The following is a 14495-nucleotide window of genomic DNA, read 5'->3' as shown; positions in this document are numbered from 1 at the left end:
TTACATACATCTTAACACAGCAACAATGTCAATATATACTTTATAAGGTATATAAAATAAATACAAATCTTTTCTTACACCGCTGCTCTAATGTATTACCGCTCTCTCTCTGCTAATTGTGATTCACCAAGTGTATATTTGGCAGTGTGAGTGTGTATGTGTTTGTCTCAGTATTTTTGTCTGCTTTTGAATATTCACAAATGTAATTATCTCAGCAGTCCCGGTGTAATGACAGTTTCTCACTCTGCGTTGGCTGATGTTCACTGCTGCCACCTGTCTTTTTATTGGTTATCTGAGCCTCGTGACTTTTGATCTCCTGGAGGAGGGTGCCGTGGTGCTTCCCGTCCCCCTCCCCAGGCTCCGTGTCCCAACCCTGGCCTGCCAGTGCCAGCAGTATGAGAGCAAGGAATAGCAGTGTGAGAGCTGTGGAGGTCAACTCTGGGCTTAGCTGCAGGCTGGGCGGTGGCTCAGGGGCGTCCTTTGTCCTGAATGAAACACACGGAGGCTTTCTGCTCTCTCTCGCTCTCCTGCTCGCGTGCTTGGCACCCTTACTGATCCCTAAATGTAGGCAGACACGGTAAAATGTCTCTGCCTGCAGGTGGGTCAGGTTGAAGCTCTGTGTACCAGCCAGGATGCGCGTGGTGTATGTGGGCGTATGAGCATTCGAGTGTATGGCTTGCCAGGATAGACGAGTGGAGGGGAGGTTGTGCCCACTCTGCCAGGACAGAACAGCGTAGTGTTGTCCGACCTCCCTCACCTCCAAGCTGGCCTCCGCTCTGAAGATTGGATTTCCCCTCAGGTTAGCAGCCGCCCCCCTCTTCCTTTTCTTTTCTCTCCCATGCAAGCCCACGGTAACGCTGTGTGTGTCTGCTCCCAGTGCATTCTCAGCTATACAGGTATACAGTCCCGCCTCACTGGGGCTCACCATGCTGATCTCTAGAGTTCCCTCAGGCAGCAGCCGGTAGTGGTTGGAGCGGGTATGTGGCGTATCATCTTGAGCCTGGGTGGGAGAGAGCCTGGAGGCGGATGTGTGGTTGGATCCTTTGGAGTCTGTCACACCGAGGTAGGGAGCAGGGTCTGGTGTGTGGTTGGATGCATGGCCGGGTGCGGGACCCAGTCTTAGCCCAGAGGGAGTCACCCAATAGAGTTTGGGCTGTGGCTCTGCCAGAGCGCGGCAGTGCAAAGCCAGACTGCCCCCTTCTCTCACCCCTACATAGGAGGGGAGGGGACCACGCGGGATCATGGGGAGGCAGGAGGCTGACATCTCCCTGGTGGACACCTCTTTCACCCTGCGAGCTCTCAGTTCTGGAGGTTCAGAGCACAGGGTAGCCTGGGGCTGGATGAAGCGCACCACCCGAGGGGTTTGTGTGTCCGTCCGTGTGACTGTGTGTGTGTCTGTATCAGTGCGCGGGTGAGAGGCCACCTCTGCTGCCCAGTGAAACAGGCAGTCACAGCGGAGTGGGTTGGAGTGTAAGCTGACCTCCTGAAGACTTGGCAAGGAGAGCAGTGTGTGTTGGTGCAGAGCGCTCAGAGAGTTGGAGTTGAGCATGAGACTCTCCAGCCGGCCCAGCTGAAGGAAAGCCTGGGGATGGATGTAGGACAGACGGGGGTTGTTGGTGATCTCGAGCTTGGTGAGCTCTGGCAGGTTATCTAGGGCAGCTCTCTCAATGGACACCAGCTCCTCCATGTTGTTCAGGCCTAGTTCCTTCAGATGGACCATGTCTCGGAAGTCTCCCGTCTCAACCAGTTTGATCTGGTTCTTATTAAGATCAAGGAACTTAAGGCCCGGCACTCTCCTCAGGGCCTGAGTGGGGACTTTGGTCAGCATGTTATCGTAGAAGGAGAGGCTCTCCAGGCCATCCAACCCTTCCAGTGCTTTTTCAGCCAGGCCCCTCAGACCCATACCGCCGAGCACAAGGCTACGGAGAGATCTTAGGGCCTGGAAGCCCCGCTCAGGAAGGGCCTCCACAGGGTTTCCCCCCAGCATCAGAACCTCCAGGCGAGGCAGGGCTCTGAACCATCGGGGGTCGATGGTGGTGAGTCTATTGTTGTTGATATGCAGGCGCAGTAGGGAGTCCAGACCAATGAAGGCTCCTGGTGCTAGCGAGTGTAAGTTGTTGTGGCTAAGAAAGAGCTCCTGCAAAGCTGGCAGGGAGGAGAAAGAGGCCTCGGGGAGGTGATTGAGCTGGTTTTCTTCCAGGTGCAGGGACAGCAGGGAGGGTAGGGAGGACATCTGTGTTATTGTCCTGACACTGCTGAAACGATTCTGGGAAAGGTCTAGCTCGGTGAGGTTGGGGAGGCTGTGTAGCACCACACTCTCCAGCTCAGACAAAAGGTTGCTCTGCAGGCGCAGGGTGTGTGTGTTCTGCGGTAGGGGCAAGGGAAGCTCGGTCAGCAGCAGGTCATTGCAGTCCACAGTAGGAGCTTCATGGTAGACAGACTCAGGAGAGAACCATGGCTTGATCTGACACACGCACTGTACTGGGCAGGAGACATGCCATGGTAGTGAGTGTATCACCACAACGCTGGGCACACACACGCCAACAAACACACACAGGAGCCACTGTGACTGAAGAAGCACTGAAGTCGGCCTCATAATCCTCACAGCTCACAAGAGTTGACTCAGACAAGGGAAGGAAGTTAGGATGCCTCAAGAGTTGGTTATGAGGACTTGAGATGAATCATTTGGGCCAGCGATGTGTGTAAAGTCATTCATGTGCAAGAGCAGTAGATTCTAGATGTGTGCACAGACTGCATAAGATGGTTTAGCGTCATCATTCATAAGAAGGTAACTGATAAAAGAGAGATTTGATTGGTCTCAGCGTTCTACAGTGGCTTTCGACAGAACAAAAACAAAATCTGACATCCCTTTGTAGTTGAGGTTTGCTCTCTTATACCAAGTGGGTTTTTATGAGTGACTTTAATTACAGTGGTAGAACAGTAATTGCACATCGGCTGCTGCTAGATGATGGCCTTTGTTGTCACGCAATTGATCTTACATCCTGGCCACAGGTGGAGGACACATGGCTCGCGGTGTGGTGGCTCACTGTGTCAGGAACACAAGAAGAGAGAGAGAGACAGAGAAAATCAGAGAGAGAAAGAGAGATACTAAGATTAATAAGGGCTAAAAGTCAAATCTGCCATTTCATACATTCAGCTATTAAAAGTCAATATATCACTCAAATACACAAAACACTCTTTTTTTCAGCATTATGCCTCATCCAGTTCTCACTCTAACCCAAATCTGTGTGAATTTATAAAACACTTCAGTTTTGCTATAGGTGCTTTAGTGAGGTCTTATAGAGTTATCAAGGATGGAAATGTATTATGCAGACTCATAAAAGCAACACAATGCGATGCAGTTGAGGAGGAGCAGGGGAGGAGTGGAGAGGAGAAGATGGACAGTGTCTAGAGGAGAACAGGAGAGAGGAGGGAACAGATTGAAGAAAGCATGTAGCGAGGAGGATCTGTTTTCCAAAGGAGACCTGGCCTACACAGTAGCAGCATATTTAAATACACACAGAGTAGCGACAAACACATTTAGACAATCTAAGAAAAAGTGAGAGAAAGAAACAAAGAAACAGAAGGGGGAAGAGGGGGAAGAGAGAGAGAAAGGCAGTGGTCTACTGTAATCTGTAATCTCCGGTGTAACTTTCAACCTTCTGCACTTCTGAGGGGAATAGCTAAATATGCAGTGATGAAGTTGTGTAGCATACAGATATTTAATTACAATATTTCATTCATTGTCTGTTAGAACATCTTTTTCCACAAATGTGATCTATTCTGCAACAGTTAAAGTCACAACAGTCTATAGCACTCCAGGGTCCTTTTATATTATCAGGGTTGACTCTGATTAGAAGGATCCTGCAGCACTTAAGGCAATATGGAAGGTTGCATGTATAAAGTTGCTACCTGAACACACACACACACACACACACACACACTGGGGTTACAATGGTATATTGTTTGGCATGCTATTGGGCCAATATGGGCCTTTCAGTAAAAATGGGATACCAGCTAGTCGGTGTTATCCACCTCTGATATGATGATTTGATGATGATACGATTTGTTTGATTACATAATTATTGTATAATTGATCAATACCACACTGGTTTTTTATGGGAAGAATTGATTATAAAGCAACATTTCGACTGGATTTGATTGAATACATGGATATGTATTAGTACTATTATTATTACCATTATCATTATCATTATTATTTTCTGAATATTGAATACTGATTTTCTTTATCTAGGCAACAAAAAGTTGCAATGTTACACCAACAACAGAGTTTCTATACATCAAACACACGCACACACACGCGTGTGCACACACACACACACACACACACACACACACACACACACACACACAAGAACATGGCGAAGGGAGGTAGAATTAGCCAGGTGGCATCAGACGCTGGTGTGGGTGGCACAGCTGCCACTTCTCACTGTATGAAACGTCTCAGAGCCAATCTGGGATTTCACTTCCTGAGTTTCTGAAATAGCTTTCACAAGTTTCTTTTACAATATCCTGCTGAATATTTTGTGTTTTCTATCCAAAATGGCAGATACCATCTACTTAGCGCAGACCCACACATACTAGGCTAAGTATTAAATTAGTGAGTGGTAATTAAAAGTGCCAATATCCCTTGAGACAGATAGAAACAGCATTGTTATTTCCATATCATCACTCATGTTGTAGCTGCCTTTATCATTTCTTTGTGAAAATATAAAAATCGCCACATAGTCAGTAAACAATTTCAACAACACAGGGGGTGTTATGGGCCCCCTGTTGGTTTGGAGCCATTTAATTTGAAACAACATAAGGTTCCAAAACATGCCACAACACACACACACACACACACACACACACACACACACACACCAAGACGCCTTGCAAGGCTTAGTACATGGTTGCCATGGAGACAAATCTCCCATCCCAGTTCTGTCTCAGTGTTTTGAGATTGACTTTAGAATTTGTTGTAGGCCAAACTGCATCATTTGATAACAACACAACAGGAACACAGATGGAAAACAGTAGATTCAGGAAACGGACAGTTGGAATGCTGCATACTGCACCTCCACCTGCATACTGTTGCCTGCGTTTACTGACATGACATCCTCTATTGGTCGACACGTTTATTATCAAAATTGTTATTAGAGGGAGTTTCACCCTTCCAGACATCTGCAAATTCCTACACCTTCCTAAAAATTCCTACATTTTTATCACAATTGTCAGGACGGATCCTGACAATTGTGATAAAAATCTACATCTGCCACTGAAGCCAGTTTGAGGTCTGCGCTCTGCATGGGGCTAATAGGAAGAACAACAATTGTGCGTTCTTTACTCTCTGGAGGGAGAAGGAGCGAGGAGAAAGACGAGTGTGAAGAGATGCTTGCCAAGTTTATTCTACTATGAGGGAAGAGGAAAAAATTGACAGATTCAATTTAGAGCAATTACTGAGAGGAAGCACTGAAGCTATTAGCACTCAAACACTCTCATGGGGCTTAATTATACCTGTTGGCAGCAAGAAGTGTACACAAGGTGTTCACATGTCTGTGTGCTTGTGTTTATGTTTGTGTGTGCTAAGTGCATGCATTGCATGTGTATATGTTAACCAGCCACTGAGGCAATTTAATATCAGGGCTGTAAAGGGAATTTAGAAAAATGAGAGAATTGAAGAGAGAGGGAGAGAGGGAGAGAGGGACAGAGAGAGAGAGAGTGGGGAGGCAGACCACAACAGAGAAATGCACGAGCAGACCGTTCCTCCTGGGGCTCTTCTTACTCTTCTATCAGCCATTCTCTTTCATCTCCACTCTCTTATCTTTTCATATGCAACCTGCTCAATAATGGATTCATCATGTTCATTTAATTTTGATGGCCCCCGTTTTTGCGTTCCTATGCTCATTGTGTGTTTTTGGCCCTTTCACAAAAGCAGCACTGTGTGCTAATGTGTGTATACAAAGGACTTCTACTGCCATTGTAGGTTGAACTGTTCAGAATAGGAGTGTAAAACAGAGCTGGATGACTCAACCCAGTGTGTTTCATTGCTTTACAGCTATGTCATGCCACTGCTCTCAGTTGCTGTTTTTACTCTCCAGACTCTCGGACTGGGATTTCTTTGAGAGCTCGCTATTGCACAGCACATATTACCCACTACAATACCCAGGCCATGAACAGATGAGTAATAATTACAAAAAGACAACAAACAAACACTATGCCTAATCCAAAACCTGATGTTCCAGTGAACGGCTCAGGGAGGAGGGTGAGGGGAGGTTCATGTTATCCTTTTTCTTTAAACAACTTGTATACAGTGGCAGGATTTATCTGTTGCATATGGTTTTATTTGTTAAAATAAAAGCAAATATCATGACTGGGCATGTATACTATACAGGGCCTGGGTTGAAGAAGTCTCTAAACTCACCTCATGGTCTTGTGTTAGGGGTGTTTTGACTTTTGACAGTTTCCATAAAGCACAACCTCACCTGATGACTTTTCGACTTTTCAAAGGAAGTTGCATGTCAAGTCAGCCAGAATTGGGGACACATGAGTGCAGCAACTTTACGACATGTGAGCCAAATGTGGCTACAGCCTACAAGTCAGAGTCTCACAATGGATGAGCTCCATTCTCAGTAGCCATGAATATACTGTCGTCTCTTGCATCTTCCTGCTGGATTTTTAAGGTGGTAAGGAGAAACCTGGGAAGAGTATTCAAATGATCGCAGCCCAGCAATCTATCACAGCTGTTTCCCATCACTAATCAGCTCCACTTCCTCAGTCTCCCCTCATTTCTCATTTCTCTCTCAGGACACTGGATGCTGTGCTGTTCTGTTGTTTGACTGGGTAGGACTGAATGTTCTCAGTGTGCCGTATTAATACGTACATTTATCAATCTAACCTAATGCGCACCCCAACCTAATCCCACTATCCCACGCTGTGTCTAAAGACTCACATACACAATCCTAAGAATAGCCTAAGCACTATTCATTCTTACTGCACCTTATAATGCAAGCACTAATTGCATTTAGTGGACAGAGAAATGCCACTGCAGTTTCTACATTTTTGGTGCATATAGTCGCTTTCTACAAAAACAAACAAATACATACATAGTCCCAACCGCAAGTGCCATCATTGCTATTCGCACGTACTGTACACTGTAGCATGCTGGGTGAAAAATATCAGCAGTCTACATGATTCAGTTGTTATTATTCAAACCATACTGAAGTGCTAATACAGATGTGTATTTAATGGAGCACATTGTGGTTTGTGATTTGTTGGCACAGAACTGCCAATTTTTCATATGCTACTAATTTCTGGTTTGCACTTTTCCAAAGTCTACTCAGTTAAATTCGGAACACTGTATAAAATCCTGGCACTTAGAATATGCAGACTTTTGAGTTACAACAAACCATTTTAAATTCAGCATACTGCCAGAGCTACCTATCAGAAGGCACTGCGCTGCACGGCACAGTTTGCATACAAGCTGTTTGACTTTCATATCCTTCCTGAAGCCTAACAGATGTCGTGCGAGCTTCTGGATCAATACTTGAACTGTCTGTGATTGAACTGAGCATTTTTGTTTCTTTTCTTTTTTTGACCACCAGTGTTGGATTATTATTATGGATCTCATTTACATAAAGGGCCCTCCCTCCCTCCTACATACACCCACACACACAGTGCTCTGCATGTTTGCTAAAGCTGCCCTCTGTATTTATACCTACAGGGAACTGAGATATTAACCAATAAGCAAACAACAAATAATGCAATATATTAGAGATTTGATCAGTTTAATCACCTTTGCCTGACCTATTTTTGTCAATTTGTCATTTGATTTGACTTCAAGTGACATTTCATTTTGAAACATATACAACATATTTGCCATCTGATTTTCTCTTTCCTTCAATCCAAGCCTGTCTGGTATGATGAGAAGGTGACAGACACTTAACAGGTACTACAAGAGTGGAAAACAAGCCAATACTGTACAATGACACAGTAACACACACACACACACACACACACACACACACACACACACACGCACACACACTTGCCTACCCCTTGCTGGATAGAAAAATGATAACCTTGCTTTAAGTACTGCTTTTGGAATTTTGTCAAATTATTGTCTTTTCTCATAACGCTGTATGGAGCAGGCTCAAATATGTTAGAAAACTGAACATTTGCAAAATGCACAAGCAAAAAAATAAACTAAAATAAAAAAATCTGTTCTACAATTCTACATTACACTGACCATTGATCTAAAATTGGGGTCCTTATGGTCCAATAGGTGTCTATCAGGGAGTCCTTAGCTTGATAAAGTTTCAGAACCCCTGATGTAGGGAGGTGAGAGAGAAATAAAAGGGTGAACAGAGTGATACGTCAATGTTATTTCAGACCAGTCAAATTCTTACCTCTGTACAAGTTAAATAAAGTCTACTAGACAAACATGCTCTCTGTCTTTCTGTTCCATTTGACAGTGTTTTTCTCAGCTGGAGAGACAGAGACAGAGAGAGATAGAGAGAGCCAGAGAAAAGCTTTTAAGACCCACATTTGTTTTTTTTAACAGATAGAAGGGAAAAAAACAAGAAAGGAGGAGAAATGCATGCTGGCATGAGACGTTCCACTGCATAAGGTTTGTTTGTGCCGTACAACTACGACACACAGGGACACTGCAACAGGGAGGGATGGAGAGAGAGAGGAATGGTGTGACAGAGATAGAGGTGCTGGATGCTGATCCTAATAAAAACAGAGACGCATTGCCCTGCAGCTGTGACTCGTCCAGCACACACACACACACACACACACACACACGCACAAACTTATGATTTATTCCCCCCCTGTCAACTGAGATCACGGTGCCTCTCCGTTTCCAGCGCACACACCTGCTACCATCACCTATGAATCGATACGGCTGTAACTGATGTGTGCATGAGTGAGTCTGTGTGACTGCTGCAGTGTCCTGTCTGTGTGACAATCTGACAATCCTATCAACACATTTCAGGCTTCTTACCGTGAAGGAAGGGCTGACTACATGTCTCTCTCTCTCTCTCTCTCTCTCTGTCTCTCTCTTGTTTCTTGGCTTCTTAACCCGTTGTCAGTCTTCCCTTTTCAAATGCTTGGCATGCCAGGATGCTTTCTCTCCTCTTCCTCTCGGTGACACATTCGCGGATCTCTCAAGATTCCTGAAATATCACTTCCCCAGCGCTCCCTCTCTCTATCTCTGGAGCTGAGGAGAAACTGGCACAGACTGAGTCCCTCTCTCGCTCCCTCTCTCTCTTCCTCTCTCTCTCTCCCTCCCTCCCCTCTCTCCCCCTCTGTCTCTCTCTCTCTCTCATTCCCTCTCTCCCTCTCTCTCTCTCTCTCATTCCCTCTCTCTCTCCCTCTCTCTCTCTCCCTCCCTCTCTCCCTCTAGCTAAAGAGGAGGTGAGGTGTGTTCAGCAGCCGAGCTTCCGTCCCTCTCATCTCTGTCCCTCCCCTTTCTTCTTTATCACATTCCCTCTCTCTTTTCCTCTCTTTCTATCGCCTCTCTCTCTCACTGCTGATGGGAAACCACTTGTGTAAGTTTGCTTTGGCCCCTGATGACATTATAATATTGAATATTCTGCCATCCTCTGCAGATTGAAGACCTGTCTCAATGCTGCTCGTCACAGAGTTTTAAACTAAAACATTTCAGAATATCTTAATTTCTCCATTGCTGATCACAACAAATTCCACCCAGAATATGAAACTTTCCATAAAATTTACAGTTTGAATTAAATATTTAAATTCTGTTGGGTCCTAATGTGGAATTGTCTTGGCTATAAATCCTAACAAACCAACAACGCCAACATTATTTCTGATCTAAATTCTGCTTCACTGTGTGCTTTGGCACCAGCTCTTCACACACAACCAGAAGCCTGTGAGCTTAGATAACTTCAGGTTTCAATAATTTAATGACCTTTATTCATAAACAATGACACTCTGAGAGTGAAGCTCTCATCCATATGTATGCCCGTGTACAAGGGCACACCTAAAAAGTCTTTATCTTTGAAACACTAAATTATAGAAAATGTCAAACAGTTAAAAAGTAATTACAAAGTAAGAACCTCAAGTCTGGACCAACAAGCAACAAAGAAGATCCAAAATAGAAAACAATGTAAATACAGCAGGTATATTTGTGCAGATTATGAATCTGAAATGGGAACAAGTGAATCTGCTTTGGTTTTTCAGTAATTTATTCCATGCAGGTTTCTTACTGTAAAAATAAAAGCGTTATCTAATTCTGTTTCGTCTGCAGAAAACAGCTCGGAGCTTGAGCATTGATAACAGCTCATGTATAATGTAAAACTGAAGGAGGTAGATTGGAGGTTTATGCATGAAAGTCCAGTAATGGGTTCAGAAGCAGAGCGGCTAACAGACTTCTGTTGTTTGGGGACAAAAGCCGCAGCGTGTGAATAAATCACATCACCATAGCTGAGAAGAGCAATGAGTGTCAGCCTCACACTTTATTCACGTTTTTGTCAAATGATCATCGTGGATTAGTTTTTCATTGAGATGTCCATATGTAATCTGACACTTGTGCTATTTGAACTACTATATATTCAGGTTACAAATGTACACATCAGTGACATCAGTATTTCTTGATCTAGAGAAAAAAATTAAGTTAGTTTATCTTAATTTAAGACAAGCTGAACAGCTTGTGATTTTGTAAATAAAATTGAAAGCAGCCTGAAGATTCACTTGATTAACAATAGTATCAACAGCATAAATATGTAATTCACAGTGTTTGACAGACAACCTGATATTATATGTGTTACAGTAAATACAGTATATACATACCAGTGGGGTGGTTAATGCAATTTTCTTTCAAAACAAATCTCAAAATGCTAATGAAAAGAGATACATTTAGAAATTTGTAAATTTGTCAGGGAAGAACAAAAAGGCAAAATAAGAACCATTGTTTCTTCATGTATGACTTCAGTATTTTAAGTAATGTCTTTGGTATGATGTTTACTTTTTTTTTCTTCATTAGTTGTCAATAACTCACTTTACTTCCATCGTACCACCCTTTTTGTCCAACTCTTACTGATAATTGAAAATTATATGAATTTAATTAAATGATGATACAGAAAAGAGAAAAATGTTGTTAAACTATTCAGACAGCAGCAGTGACAATCGTACGGGGTCAACCTATTTGGCGTCTGACAGAAACTTGAACAAGGACATAAATGTTTAATTCAGCAGTAAGAGACCTGATTAAATTAGGTGCTTGTGAAAAGAGGCGTATTGAAACAGCCTCTGGTCATGATGAAAATACACCACAGTGCTGGTGTATTGTAATCACAGAGGCTCTCAGCTTTCAGGAGTTCCTCCATAATATGAGAAAGGCTGGCACCATGAGTGGTATGTGAAAACACGGTGTGTGTGTGTGTGTGTGTGTGTGTGTGTGTGTGTGTGTGTGTGTGTGTATGAGCACATTAAGACAGTGTGAACAACATTACAGAGCCGTAATGAGGCCCAGTCTCCCTATGGTGAGGCCTTTTTTCTCGGTAGCGATGTGTCACCATGCTTGTGCCCTCAGCCATTCCTCTAATGCTGTTGAATGCCAAGGCAAACATCAAGTAAATATATTTTAAAATATATTTTACCACCCAACAAATGCTGGCAAGAGCTCAACTGGGGCGCATCCTGATGGATCATTTGGACAAGGTGCATGTAACCGCAGCATCCTGGGTCCAAATCTGACCCGCGACCCTTGTCACAGTCATGTCACCCCTGTCTCTTTCTGCTGTGAATTATCAAATTAAGGCAAAAGTGTCAAAAATCTTAAAAAAGAGAGCTCAACTGAAGAAGCAGTGTTTTGGAGATGCTGTGGTACTGGGGATCACCTTCCACTTTTCTGATCACTACCCTCAGCTGCTCCTCTGGAAGGAAATTAATTTGCTGAACACTCATGAATGAAGTTGGTTTGTCTGAACTAGGTTATTGTAAACTCTTAAATTATATTTCTTGGTATTAAACGTGTAGTAGGTTAGGAGGATTAAATGGAGACACTCATATTCCCCTCCATCATTTCCTTGTATTTTTGTGTGTGTGTGTGTGTGTGTGTGTGTGTGCGCATGTGTAACTGAATATCATCCAGAGTGGTTGTGAAGGAAGGAAGGGATGGAAGGAGCCACTGCTGCCGAATATATGGAAGGTGGAAGGGTAAAAAAGAGAGAAGGAATTGAGGAAAATGGAGAAGCGGCACTCAGAAAGCCAACAGTCAGTTGACTTGAAAGCATAAAGCATTTTTTCTGCTTAGGGGCTCATATTAGTGTGTGTGTGTGTGTGTGTGTGTGTGTGTTAAGCAGTCTGATTGTATGCGATCTGGCTCTCTAATGGCTTTCCCCTTCATTTGGTTGATTCATTCAGGATCCAACACACAAAAGCACACACTCCCACACCCACATGCCCTGCTGACTGAAAGGCAGCAAGGATAAGTGGTAGCTCGCTGAAAGGAAGGGAGAGAGGAGGTCGCCATAGCAACACTGGGGGGTTGTCGCTTTTATTGGAGAAAGAAAACCAGCTCTGCCTCCCCTCCTATCTCTTCCTCAGTTTCCCTTTCTCTCCGTCGCACCTCTTCTGTGTGTGTTCATTTCATCCTCCACAAGCTGACGTCACTTGTTACATCTAAAAAAGATCGCAAAATTCAACTCTGGTTTTGTGTGAAATTCTTTCGTTATTAGTACTTTTTCATAGGAAAGATAAATATATACTGTATGTGTTTCACTTCATACAGGTGGAATCCACTCATCGATCCGACATATTTCAAGGATAAGAAGTAGACTGAACGTGTGTCGTCCTAGCAGCTTGGTGGTCAATATTGTATAAGCAGTATATAGTCTGGCACTGTTCTGGCACTATGTGACACAGATACAGTATGTAATTACTGAGTGTGTGTTTTCATCACATTTGAATCACATTCACTGATATTATGAGTAACTTGACTCTTAGTTACATCTGAACAGAAGCATGTTGCTCTGCCAATTTTGGGAATGTGATTCATGTATCAGACAAAGATTCTAGGGCAGGGACACACACACACACACACTCACACACACTCACACACACACACACACACACAGACACAGGTGCACATAGGCCACATGATGCATGATGGTGCATGATGGCGCATGATATTTTATAATAGGTTACATCTGAATGATAAAATGTGGTATGCTACTGTATTCCCTCTCTCTCTCTCTGAAGAGGTGAAAACTCCTGCATTTGAATTCTGTTCACAGGTGGACTGTTCCCCAGCTGGACCGGGGAAGGCTCAAGGACTTATACAACCCTCCCACGTCACTGCTAAATGTGTGTGTGTGTGTGTGTGTGTGTGTGTGTGTGTGTGTGCACTGAAACATGGCTGAGAGAAATGATTGAGATTTGCTGCCATGGCGACAAGCCCAGCAGTATCTAATAGCAACGGGTCGTTGAGAAGCCTGCATAGAGAGAGAGAGAGAGGGAGAGAGAGAGAGGGAGAGAGAGAGAGAGAGAGAGAGAGAGAGAGAGAGAGAGAGACACGGACAAACCGACAGAGAGGCACACGGACAGAGATAGAGAGATAAACAGACTGAAATAGACATTGCACACACTGAGAATTGTATAACACTTAAAGCTTGTCTGTGTTCTTCCACAGCAGTAATAAGTGCTACACACTTTTGCAGAATATTCACCCTTTGATGACATGTTCTTATGTTATGTGCATGACATCATGTATGTATGACATGCTGCTCTGACTCAAACGGCAGAGGAAAGCACTAATGATGGCTTGCTCTCGGTATTCACTCTCTCTTCCTTGAATACACACTCAGCATAGCATACATCACATACATAGCAGATCAAGACAAATCACACAGTGAACAACAAAGAGATTTACCACATCGTCACACCTGCCTCCATGATGAGTTAGACCCAATTAAAGCTCTACTGTACTGAAAGAGCTTTGCTATTATTTAGGAGTATATATGTCTCTTTATTGTTTACAGGAGCAGGTGGGCGTATTCCTATAGATCATCCTCTCTCACTAATAGACAACTTGTATACACAGCATTTTCATAATGTGTATGTGTGTATATATTCATCTTAACATGTTCCAATTAACCAGCAGACAGAGAGAGAGAGAGGGAGAGAGAGAGAGAGAGAGAGAGAGAGAGAGAGAGAGAGTGTGTGTGTGTGTGCGTGTGTGCGTGTGTGCATGCTCATCTGTTGTGTGGAAGATGGCAACAGGTTTGTATTTATATGTACGTTTCCTCTTCATGGTTGCCATGGTGAGAGAGGGGGGGGGGGGGAGTTTAGAGTGTGGTTCAATAAGTTGAATGTAATTTAGGGCTACAGCAAAAAAGATCCAGAGGCAACCATTGCAACCATTTTGTCCTACACAACAAACAACATTTCAGGAGTTAAGAGTTCTGGGCAATTTTGCTTGCAAGCTATAGCTTAACCGTTTCAAAGGGTCGATGACATTGCTAGAA

The 14495-nt window shown here is 43.7% G+C and overlaps 1 protein-coding gene across 1 annotated transcript; it reads right to left on the bottom strand.

The window, feature by feature from the left end:
* Nucleotides 1-211: 211 nt before the first annotated feature.
* Nucleotides 212-2596, bottom strand: lrrn2 (leucine rich repeat neuronal 2). Its single transcript, XM_071517824.1, has one exon. It carries the CDS (start codon nt 2594-2596, stop codon nt 212-214), a length of 2385 nt encoding a protein of 794 aa, XP_071373925.1.
* Between the last annotated feature and the right edge of the window lie 11899 nt (nt 2597-14495).

Source organism: Centroberyx affinis, unplaced genomic scaffold (genome assembly GCF_046629955.1).
Source record: "Centroberyx affinis isolate AG114_WGS23_722 - 3 ecotype Tasmania unplaced genomic scaffold, CSIRO-AGI_Caff_v1 ptg000522l_1, whole genome shotgun sequence".
In the NCBI taxonomy this organism is placed as follows: Eukaryota; Metazoa; Chordata; class Actinopteri; order Beryciformes; family Berycidae; genus Centroberyx; species Centroberyx affinis.
The sequence above is the reverse complement of the archived record's forward strand: the minus strand, read 5'-3'. Positions and strand labels throughout refer to the sequence as shown.

What these genes read in the sequence shown, in the direction of transcription:
- lrrn2 (XM_071517824.1), bottom strand. Translation starts at nt 2,596, where the DNA reads ATGAGGCCGACTTCAGTGCTTCTTCAGTCACAGTGGCTCCTGTGTGTG.